Source organism: Carcharhinus amblyrhynchos, chromosome 30 (genome assembly GCF_965287045.1).
Source record: "Carcharhinus amblyrhynchos chromosome 30, sCarAmb.v2.hapA, whole genome shotgun sequence".
Classification (NCBI taxonomy): Eukaryota; Metazoa; Chordata; class Chondrichthyes; order Carcharhiniformes; family Carcharhinidae; genus Carcharhinus; species Carcharhinus amblyrhynchos.
Genome location: NC_137353.1, coordinates 18,302,315 through 18,314,491, shown reverse-complemented (window position 1 = coordinate 18,314,491; position 12,177 = coordinate 18,302,315). Strand labels below are relative to the sequence as shown.

At 45.5% G+C, this 12,177-nt stretch overlaps 1 protein-coding gene across 1 annotated transcript; it reads right to left on the bottom strand.

Annotated features, from left to right (window-relative positions):
* Positions 1-7,445: 7,445 nt before the first annotated feature.
* On the bottom strand, positions 7,446-10,744 carry LOC145360121 (C-type natriuretic peptide prohormone). Its single transcript, XM_080215088.1, has 3 exons — positions 10,561-10,744; positions 9,696-10,030; positions 7,446-7,810 (listed from the first exon to the last, which is right to left on the bottom strand). The coding sequence occupies exons 1-2, from the start codon at positions 10,648-10,650 to the stop codon at positions 9,710-9,712; spliced, it is 411 nt and encodes a 136-aa protein (XP_080071214.1). The 5' UTR covers positions 10,651-10,744; the 3' UTR covers positions 7,446-7,810; positions 9,696-9,709.
* Positions 10,745-12,177: the final 1,433 nt, after the last annotated feature.

Genomic DNA, 12,177 nt, shown 5'->3' with positions numbered 1-12,177 from the left:
GTATAGAAACAGTCAAAAATCTGTGCTGTCTTGGAACAAAGCCAAGGCCAGTGCCAGATTGCACCTTTCAGGTATGCCCACCTACTGGGAACATGAACAATGTAATTAAATCACACCTCCACGATAAAGGGTGCCCCATCATGGAGGAGTTGTTAGTAAATACCCACCCATTAAAAATCGAAGTGAATCCAGGGGCTGCAGTCTCTGTTATTGGGAGCAGACTGACAGCCACATTCAGACCTGAGGTTAGAGGGCAAAAGGCCAGACTAGCCACCTACATTACACATAAGGGCACCACAGTGAATCTAGTGACATATACATAGCAGTCAGCTCAACTCATTGTTGTACAGGGAAAAGGACCTAGTCTTAGGAGAGAAGTTGGCTGCAGCATTTCTGACTGAACTGGCTCGAGAACTTCAGGCTGGACATGGGGGGACTGTACAAAGTCATCAACAAGTACCCTAAAGTTTTCCAGGAAGAATAAAGGGAGTCAAAGCTAAGACCTATGTTGACCTCGATGCCATGCCTCAGTATTTTAGAGTGAGACCAGTTTCATATTCCCTACTGGAAAAAGTACAGTCAGAACTGGCACACCTGGACATAAGAACATAAGAAGTAGGAGCAGGAGTAGGCCATCTAGTCTTTCGAGTTTGCCCCACCATTCAATAAGATCATGGCTGATCTGAAGTGGCTCAGTTCCACTTTCCCGCTTTCTCCCCATAACCCCTAATTCCCTTGTCTGCCAAAAACCTTTCTACCTGTGTCTTAAATATATTTAGCGAGGTAGCCTCCACCACTTCAACGGGCAGAGAATTCCAGAGATTCATAAGAATATAAGAATATAAGATTCACCACCCTTTGAAGAAGTTCCTCCTCAACTCTGTTCTAAACAGTGCCCCCCCCCCTTATCTTGAGGCTGTGCCCTCTAGTCCTGCTGTCCTTTCTGAGCGGGAAGAATCTCTCTACCTCTACCCTATTGACCCCTTTCATTATCTTATACGTCTCTATAAGATCCCCCCTCATCCTTCTAAACTCCAACGAGTACAGACCCAGTCTATTTATTCTCTCTTCATAGTCCAACCCCCTCATCTCCGGTATCAGCCTAGTGAACCTCCTCTGCATTCCCTCCAAGGCCAAGATATCCTTGCGCAAGTGCGGCGACCAAAACTGCACACAGTACTCCAGCTGCGGCCTCACCAATGCCCTCTACAGTTGCAGCAAGACCTCCCTGCTTTTATATTCTATCCCCCTCTCTCTAAAGACCAGCATCCCATTCGCCTTCTTGATCACCTGCTGCACCTGCAGACTGGGTTTTTGCGACTCATGCGCAAGGACCCCCAGGTCCCTCTGCACCGTAACATGCTGCAGCTTTTCGCCCTTTAAACAGTAATTCCTCCTATTATTCCTGCCAAAGTGGATAACCTCACACTTGCTAACATTGTACTCCATCTGCCAGGTCCTCGCCCACTTGCTCAGCTTATCTAGACCCCTCTGCAGACTTTCCACACCCTCTGCACAATTTGCTTTTCCACTCATCTTTGTGTCATCAGCAAATTTTGTCACCCTACACTCAGCCCCCTCCTCCAGATCATCTATATAAATGGTAAATAGCTGAGGGCCCAGCACCGATCCCTGTGGCACTCCACTAGTTACCAACTGCCAATCAGAATAGCACCCATTGATACCAACTCTCTGCCTCCTATTAGACAACCAATCCTCTATCCACGCTAACACCTTACCCCCAACTCCATGCTCCCTAACCTTCTGAAGCAATCTTTTGTGAGGCACCTTATCAAACGCCTTTTGAAAATCGAGAAACACTACATGCACTGGTTCCCCTCCGTCTATTGCACTAGTCACATCCTCATAGAATTCCAATAAATTCATCAAACACGACTTCCCCTTAACGAATCCGTGCTGCGTCTGCTCTATCAAACAGTTCTTCTCTAGGTGCCTTGCTATTTCTTCTTTGATGATGGATTCAAGCATTTTTCCAACAACAGACGTTAAACTAACCGGCCTATAATTCCCTGCCTTTCACCTGCTACCTTTTTTAAACAGCGGCGTAACATTAGCCGTTTTCCAATCTTCTGGCACTTCCCCGGAATCCAGCGAAGTTTGGTAAATAATCACTAATGCATCCACTATCACCTCTGCCATTTCCTTCAGAACCCTGGGATGCATCCCATCCAGTCCTGGGGACTTGTCCACCATCAGTCCTGCTAGTCAATCAAGTACTACCTCTCTAGTGACAGTAATCACATTCAGGCCCTCAACTCCTACCATCCTTCTATCTTTAATATCTGGCAAACTATTCACGTCCTCCTCCGTGAAGACCGAGGCAAAAAACTTATTTAAGGCCTTAGCCATTTCCTCATCTCCCACCACTAAATCCCCCCCTCATCCTCTAAGGGTCCAACATTCACTCTAGCCAGCCTCCTCCTCTTTATATATTTGTATATTTATATATCCGGAAAATCTGGACATAATAAGACATACAATTTGAGGAGTGGGTCACGCCTGTTGTCACTGTCCTCAAGCCAGATAATTGGTCTGATTTTATGGAGACTATAAGTTCATTCTCAATTGGGTTTCTAAACTTGAAAGATACCCCATGCCCTGAATTGAAGATCTGTAGGCCAGGTTAACAGATGGTCAAACATTCTCTATGTTGGACATGAGCTATGTTTATCTCCAACTTGAATTAGATCTTCAGTGAATCATGGAAAACATACTCCAAGGATTACGGCAAGTAGTGGCGTATCTGGATAATGTCCTGGTCACAGGAACTTCAGCATGCGCACACCTAGCAAACCTGGAAGAGGTCTTGCTGAGATTCTCAGAAGTTGAGGTATGCCTAAAGAGGGAAAAATGTTTCTTCCAAGCAAGTGGCTTGCCTATTCAGGTTATCAGCTGGATGACAAGGATCCACTGCAAGACAGGTTAAGAATCATTAAGGAGGCACCAACACCAAGAATACTATGGAATTGAAATCCTTGGGGGTTCATGAATTGTTAGGCGATGTTTATTCCTAATTTGGCTTCCTTATTGGCCTCCTTGCATACCTTACTATGGAAACATCAAAGATGTTATGATGGGAGTGAGGAATGGGGAGGTGGTGTGGCACAGCTGGAAGCTTTTAATAACATTAAACAGCAGCTTTTGTTCTCTAATTTATTGGCTCATTTTGACCCCAAAAAGAACCTAGTCCTAACATGTGATGCCTCCCCTTAAGGTTGAGGCAGTACTGACACAGTGCTAGAAACAGAACAGAGACATCTATTGCAGATGCATCTAGGACCCTCCTGGATGCTGAATGGAAGTATTCCCAATTTGAGAAAGAGGAGTTGGCAGCTGTCTTCAGCTTAAAAGAATTCCATCGTTATGTCTATGGTAGATGCCTCATCACAGTAACTGATCATGAGCCCTTGTTGAGACTCTTTAAGGAAGATAAAGCAATATCCCCCATTGCCTCTGCCCAGATACACTGTTGGACCTTGTTACTGGCGGCTTATGAATATCTCCTACAACGCCATTCTTGGGCCCAGATGGCTGATGCTGAGGCATTGAGCTGTCTGCTGTTGCTCACAAGGCCAGCTTCATTACTTGCTGTGAAAGAAGTTATGATGAGCATCAATTTTTTGGACACCTTGCCAATGTCTGCAAGGCAAATTAAGGCCTGGGTGCAAAAGGATCCAGTCCTACCTAAATTAAAACATATGATATTACATGGGGATTCAGAGGACAACCCTCAAATGAAATGAAACTCTATCTGACAAAGAAAGACGAGCTCACTGTTGAGGATGGCATCATTCTCTTGGGTTCATGAGTACTCGTCCCTCACCCAGGGTGGCATCCAATACTTATGGAATTGCACCATGGCCATGCTGAGATTTCAAACATGGAAGTGCTATCCAGGAGCTATGTACGGTGGCCTGGTTTTGATGCAGTCATTACAGACTTGGACAGACAGTGTGATTTGTACCAGGAAAATCAGAAACTCACCCCCTCGGCCTCTCTATATCTATGGGAATGGTCTGGTTGGCCCTGGGTGCGAGCGCATGTGGACTTTTCACTCTGTTTATTGCTTCTATGTTTTGATTATAGTGGATGTGCACTTAAAATGGTTGGAGATACATCCCATGAGTTCCACCACCTCCCATCCCACAATTGAGAAACTGCGACAAAGTTTCTGCACACATGGGACACCTGAAGTCCTAGTATGTGACAAGGGCACATCCTTTACCAGTATGAGTTTCAGCTCTCTAATGGAATCAAACACATTAGAACAGCACCCTATCATCTGTCATTGAATGAGTTGGCTGACAAGTGACATATACTTCTAAGCTTGGCATGAATAAGTAACCTGCAGTGTTCATAGAGACCAAACTCACATTTTTTATTTGACTATAGGACTACCCTCAAATAATAACAGGAATTATCCCAGTGTAATTATAAATAGGGTGGAGGTTTCGGAGAAGAGTATGCTTATTGACCCCAAACATCGCAAGAGGATGGAGTCCCATCAAGAGAACCAGAAGAACTGTGATTCTGCAAGGATAGAAAGAATGTTCAAAACTGGTGACCTGGTCCACATGAAGAACTTTGGAGATGGTCTCAGTTGGGTCCTTGAGATCATAACAGAAAAAATGGGGCCAATGTCTTATAGGGCCCAAGTGCAGGGCAAAGTTGTCAGGAAGCACCTGAACCTCTCAAGAGGAGAGAGCCTGTGCCAGTGCAGGCCTTAGCAATGACCACTGCCAGCGGTGAGACATGACTAGAAACTGACTCTGCATCTGTCTCTCCAGGTAATGAGGACGTAGATTCTGAGATGGAAGCGGAAGAAGCTGGTGTCCCATCTGAAGCAGGGTCCCGGGAAGAATCTGCATTAATGGCTTTATGGCACGTACTTCAAAAGCAACGGTTCACACCCCCAGATCTGGTCCCGCTTTCAACCGATCTCAGGCTGTGTGACAAGTGGTGGAAGAGACTCACCCATTGTGGGGGCGCAGGGGAAGAATTGGATTTGAAAGGGGAGGGATGATATGATGGCGACTGAGCATTATCAGTAGACCTCCCTGTGGGCCTTGCAGAGTACAAGCTCCCGTATTAAGTGAGCAGAGCCTCGCGCAAAGAGGAAACCAGCAGCAGAAGAAGTTTCAAATCAGCTGTCTCTACTGGGGCTGGCAGCTAAAGGACTCCTGGGCTTGACCTGTGTACTGTAGTTACAGAGGTGATGCTTTATTCACTATGTAAGTAAAATGCGTTGGCGATGGAAGACTGGCCTTGATGAGTTATTACACAAATCAAGTTATGATCGGGAACATATTGCTTGGAGGGGTGTTGACAGTCGATTCCATGCCTCAATTTTAAAATACTCTCCGTTTTCAAATTCCTTGCCCCGATTGCAGTACCCCTTCTAGGCTTACAAAACTCTGATGCTCTCTGTACTTGTCCAATTCTGGCCTCTGGCAGCTTTTAAACTCTGAAATTACCTCTTTTGACATTTCATAAAATCCACATCCGTCTCCTTCCGTGTCTTGAAATTTGGTTTTCCAATGTTTCTGTGAAGAGCCTGGGAATGTTTTACTTAATTAAAGCTTCTATGTAAACACACATCACACTCCCTACAGTGCAGGAGCAGGCAATTCGGCCCATCGGAGTCTGCACCGACTCTCCAACAGAGCATCCCATTCAGACCCATTAGCCCACGTATTTAGCCCATTAATCAACCTTGACGTGTGGGAGGAAATTGGAGCACTGGGAAGAAACCCACGCAGACACGGGGAAAATGTGCAAATACCACACATAAAGTTACCTGAGGCTGGATTTAAACCCGGGTCCCTAACGCTGTGAGGCAGCAGTGCTGACGACTGTGCCATCAAGGTCGTTGTGAAATATACATCAACAGGGAAAGTGTAGAGGAGAGGGGCTTATTGAATTGCCCCTCAGAAGAGCCATCAGAAGCGATTGAGGCCAAAGGGCCTCTTGTACTGTAAACCTTTTAAAAAGACGATCATTTTTAATATGACTTTCATGCTTTTATATATTAATCTGAGTTATTGAGCCAGCTGTTGCTGCCCTTTACCTGGTGCTCGGAGCCGCCTCCTGCGCCTCAGCCCGTCAGAGCTTAACGCGAGGCAGTGGCGCGAAGCGGAGGTGGGCGGCAGTGCGCGCGAGGAGCGCGAGGCGGCTAACGGACACGGCGCGTGAGGGCGGCTCCAACCTTCAGCCCCGAGAACTGACAACAGGACAACCCCGCCACTGTTACCTTCCGCCGCCCAGAGACCGGTACAGTGAGCTTCTTCATTGTATATTGAGCTGGAGTGGGGCGAGGGAGATGCGGTTTTGGAATGAGGGGAGGAGGAGGAAGGGAGGAGAGTATGGTGGGTGAGGGTGGGGGAATGTGTTGGGGGAGGCTAATGCGAGGGGATATGGGGAAAGGGGAAGGGATGGGTGAGAAGTTGGGCGTGAGGGGACGGGGGTTGGTGGAGAATGGGGAGGGGCGAAGGAGTTGTGGGTCAGGGTAAGGGAAGGGGGAGGAGGAGGGTCCTGAGGGAAAGGTCTGGTTCCAGTGGCGGAGAGTGATTCCCAGGAAGAACATGGGAATGGCTGGGTCCCGGGAGGGAGGAAGGGCTGGGTCCCGGGGAAAGGGGTTGGGTCCTGGGAGGAAAGGGGGAGGGTTGTGGAGGGTAAAGGAATGGGTCCGAAGGGCAGTGGGGGAAGGGGGGTGGATCGGGTCCCGAGGATTGACCCAGTATCTAGAGAGATTTCTGATCGGGTCAGTGAGGAACCCGACTCTCAAGTTCTGCTCCCTCACCTGCGGAAATGATTTGTTTTAAAGTTCACAGCAACGTCGCCTTGTTGATTCTGTTTATGACTGTGACGGGAAGTTAAAGAGCAAAGCTTTAACTCCATGGCCCACCCGTGGCTCGGGTTCACAATTCATCGGATTGAATTCCCAATGGGGAGATCATCAATCCCCCGCCTTTACTATTCCCCGATGCCGATCCTGGGACCTGCCTCGCGGGGTGAAGACTACATACTGGCCTGGTCGCATTAATAACCACTTCAGATCTCTGCAATGAAGTCAATAAGCGCCAAAGTGCATTGTGAAATCTCACTCTCCACGTTTTTGAGCCGTGATTAAGGGCCCCGGTCCCCTTCCCGTGATCATTAATTCTTAGAAAGTAATGGGTCATCATAATCTGATGTAACAGTAACTGGAACGCTTTTAAGTTGTAAAGAAGAATCATTAGTGTCTTTGTGAGTAGTCCAATAGCTGAATTTTAAAATGGACAAAATGAGCGCCCCCCCCCACCCCCGGATTAGATGGAGTTATTTGAAGAAAGTGAAACTGGAAAGTGAACTCTGTTCAAACATTTGAAACCATAGAACTGAAATGATCTTCTGACGCTTATTTTACTTTAAATTTTATTCTGCAGTTGGTTCCATACACTGTGTCTACATGTACTGAAGGTAAAATACCAACTCCACTGATGGCTTTGTTTAATCTGCACCAGAGCTCACAGCAAGTGACTGACAGTCAGTGTCACAGCAACAAAAAACAAATACAATACAAATAAATAGTTTCATAATTAATATAAATAGAATTAAATATTGTTTAAATAGCAGCTGGCACTGTATGTACATTAAGGATTTAATCCAAGAGTCGAGCTTGTAAACAGTCTACAGGTGGGACACTACTTGTCATCAGTCAGAGTTTGTGGAGCAAAAATCAGAGGAGTGAATTAAATGTGGGTAGGTCGATGAAAAGGCGGTGCCGGCAGTGTTGCTCCCGGAGTCAGACCTTAGGGATAAGAAAGAAGACAATGAGCTGAGTTACACCCATCCACAATGCAAGACCCATCATCTGAGTTGAACCCCAAGATCAACTCTTGGTTGAAAAGTTTGTGCTTGAAAGTGGGGATTAAGTCCATTCACTACGCAAAGCGAGGCCCAAGCCTTCACTTCATATTGATCTGCCTAAAAGAATGCACACACGTCTGCCCGGTCTGGTAAACCTCAACTGAATGTTGAACGTATGTGGACAGGCCCTTGGAAAAATCTATTGGCCGGAATTCGCACATTCCACCAGCCCCAGGAATTCTAGCGGGCAGGGAACAGACCATGTAAAGGTCCATTGAAATTGAGCGAGAATCTCCGGTTTTCAGGCGCGGCCGGAAAATCCCGCTGATTGTATAACTGAGCGAAGAGGCCTTTTAAAAGTAGAATCTTTACAATAAGTATTCAGTTGGACTAGTGTTAGAGTGATAGGGGTAAGGATGGCAGGAGGAAGAGGGAGTCTGGGAAGCTGGTATTAGGATTAGGAACAGGGAGTTAATGGTGCAGTTAGGGATAACAACATCTGTTCCTTCAAGGAAAGCAGATCAAGGGGTGGTACGATTGGAGCTCTTAAAACGATTGAAGGGGTTGATAGGGTATGTAGGACAGAATTATTTCCCCTGGGAGAGAACTGTGGGAAAGCTGAAATATTTGAGGGTCAAAGTACGGCAATCACTAAAAGCTAGTGGACGGTAACAAAAAATAATTAAAAAGACCGTTGGAATATTGGCCTTTATCTCACTGGGGCTGGAATACAAAGTGGTGGAAATAATGTTATAGCTTTTTGGAGTTCTGGTTATACCTCATCTGGAGTACTGATTTCTGTTCTGGACACTGCACCTCAAGGAAGGTACATTGGCCATGTGTGGGAGGGGGCGGGAGAAGGGTGGATGTGGGATAGAAGTACAATCTGACCTAAAAGGTTTAAATTCGGTACACAGGTTGCTTAGACTATGCATCCTCGAATATAGAAGATTAAGTGGCGATCGGATTGAGTTGTTTAAATCGATTATGTCATTTGATGGGGTAGAGAGAAATTACATTCTTTGGTGCAAGTCCAGAACTAGAGGCGTAGTCTTAAAGTAGAACTAAAATAGTTTTAATCTGTACACTTCTCCCGTAATAAAACGATAGAAACTGGGATGTCAACTGAAATTTTTCAAACCAAAATCAAAAGATTTGGCAGAAATGATGGATTATGGAACCTAGGCGGGTAAATGAAGTTGTGATTCAGAGGGTTGTGGAGAGGAAGGCGAATAATAGATAAGTCGAGGTTGAAGACAGACGAAAGAGCTGGATGGATGTGTCCAAGGTGCTGAAATTGAAAACTTGCGGTTTATTTGCGGGATTGGTCTTTCTCCAATCCATGAAGACCGTGTACCCAATTGAATATAATCGGTTTGAAGCCTATTAACAAGAGTGGAAGAGACCAGTGCTCTCCAGGGCATCAGGGATGCCAGGGATCAATCTATAATTAGTCGGGAACTGAATTGGAAACTGAAAACTTGTTAAGAGTGCAGTGAAGATTGCATGCATTAGCTTCGCTGCAGCTTTGTACAATCCTCACCGAACACACCGCCATTGATTTTTTAACTGCAGATACTTGGCAATGAAATTGGGATATGGCGTTCGGAGAGATTAGATTCTCAGCCTCCGAGTTATCTATTTCTCAGCCCAGGAGGTTATTTTAGAAACAACCCCTGTCAACAGTAATCTCATCCCATGTGTTTAGCCGTTTTAAATCATTCCGGTGTGTGGCGGAATGTGTCTTTCTGAGTCACTGCACTGATTATATGAAGTATTACAACTGCAAAACACATCGACAATGATCTTCTCAGGGCCGCTCTTACCTTTAAACGAGCCGCTAACAGCCTAGGCCGCTCATGGCACCGATTCGGTCCAGTTTCACTCCGAAGCAGCCCCGTGATGGCCCCTTTTTGCTCCTGCCTCTAAACCGCAGAGGATTGTTGCTGAGGTCTTTCAGGAGACGGGCCAGGACCGCTTCCTGACGGAAAGGCCGGCCACCAATCTCTCGGGATTCGCGATCCCAGGGAAGCTCCAAATCGGACTGGTCAGTGTTAAATTCTGGAAGGGAAGCAGCTGGCGACATCTCTTGTGCCTCATTGTTCAGCTCGTCTGAGGGCAAGTAGTGCCCATATTCACCTTCCAAAAGCCTGGACAAGGTCTAAAAATAAGAGAAATAGACAGGATTTATATACCAGATCTAATTGTCCGTGGACATAGCTCAGACAAGTGTTGGAATTCATATTAAACATAATTTATACGGCAACCCGATTGGAATTTATAGCTGGGAAACTCTCTGAAACACCAGCCAAGTCTATGCAGAAAGGAAGCAAAGGTGCCGTTTATTGGTTAGTGATAGCTATAAACCTACTCCCTCGCTTTATATGGTTGGTTAGTCGCTCAAGCCCAAACAGGAGGTAGTTCTCCTGTATTTTAATTCAATGGACAGAAGATTTCTGATCATTCCCTTGCACGACATCAAGTAAGTAGCCGAAGTATAACGTTACCTGATTGTCAACAGCAGACAATAGAAGATGAAACTCGTGTCGACATGACTGCTCCTAGCAGATCAGCAATAACCGGAGTGGTTTGAGACCATTACGGTCATTGGTCTGTTTCGGTGGCCAGTACTGACTTTCAGCTGTAGCCTACACACCATAAACACACGGATCTTCCTTCCAGTAATCTTACCTGCAGGCTATCATCTGATCTTGGTCTAGCTTGGGCTTGGATCAGAAGCACAAGCAAGAGTCCGCAGTAGAAAGTCGTTTGTCCGCTCATCTTCTCTGTTTGAGTTTGTATTGGACTACTCTTCACGGCGAATTAGTTTCTTCACTTGCTCCCACTTTCCCTGCTGCCTCTGTGCTCAGACTCTGGGTCTTTTATTTCCATGCTGGCTGACGTCATCCTACCGTGAATTAATATTCCAAATATTAATTTATCAATCTCATTCCGTCACTTCCCTGCGATAAAGGTAATAGAAAGTACGGTAAAGGGAAATGTCACTAGATGACATGATGTGTTTGTGGGATGGAGTATTTAACTTATATGGTAAAGTCTGTTGCAGACATGATACCACCGTGGTAACCAGATGTGTCGTTTAAACAGTTGCAAACCAATTCAGTTTGCATATCTTAGGTCTTTGAGTTGCCGTGTCCAAGGGGAATCGAAATGAATACAACATCGAGTTGACCGATTTTGTCCTGACTCAACAGTTATCCCTTCGGCAAATGATTTGTTTTCGTAAATTACAATTTAATATTGAAATAAGGCACTCAGGCTAGAATTAACCCCGGGATAACTGACTACAGGGGTGTTTAAAGAGGACGAGGACTTCCCCCCTTCGCTGTAATTGCTTTAGTAATGTGTTCATTAATATTCATAAAATAAGCAGCATTTCCAATCACTCACTGACCCATTATCTTTTTCACTGTGTTGTTATATTGTACACGAAGCTTCCAAGTCTCAACTGACTTCAGGTGCTGCGTGTGTTCTGATAATAGGCAGTACACTTTCTGTGCAATACATCATAACAGCACGGAGTACATCCTTGCCTAATAGAGCAATGTCAATGGCACAGATAGGAGCGACGAAGATTCAGTCTGTGAGAAGTATATTCCCTTTCAAGCGCTTACAAGGAAAGTGACATTTTACCAGTTACCAGGAATGCAGAAAGATTCAAATCTCGACACTGGCCTAGAGTGAGGCTGTGACATTTAGCATCAGGGCTGACGGGGCCATTGATATCTTAAGCATTTTAGTATGAATTTTATTTATGTGTATATTTACAAATGCCACCAATACATTACAACAGTCACTATTATTCAGTGGTGGTGAAGCGCGTTTATGCTTCCTGACGTCGTAAAAGGCAAGGTCTTTCTCTCTTTAATACATTGCATGTATATATCTTAAATCTATTCACTGTTCGTCACTTATTGACTCATTGGATAACAGAAGAACGAGTTAACCTCGGTGCCCATTAGTGAAATGGTAACCTGCTGGAAGCATGGTCCGAGCCAGCAAATGTGGCTAACATGCCAGATTTCATTCAGTTTGCACAGACGATGACTCTGTGAGAGGTTAATAAAGTCGCATGACTTTGAGATGTGACAGTGAAAACATCCTTACAAAAACTGTAACCTTTTAAAGAAATGACACTGCAAGCCACAGCCCATGGCTGCATGGAATGCTTTAGGAGTTGTGTCATAACAACAGATTGCGCTGTGCAATGCGGAAAGTTCTAGAGATCTCTCAGCTATCGGACCGGAGATAATTAGCTGGTCGGACGAGACAGCGAGTGGTCCCCCT

Coding starts and splice junctions, on each gene's coding strand:
- LOC145360121 (XM_080215088.1), bottom strand. CDS start 10,650: ATGAGCGGACAAACGACTTTCTACTGCGGACTCTTGCTTGTGCTTCTG. Junction 10,031..10,560: donor GATCAGATGATAGCCTGCAG/GTAAGATTACTG, acceptor TCTTATTTTTAG/ACCTTGTCCAGGCTTTTGGA.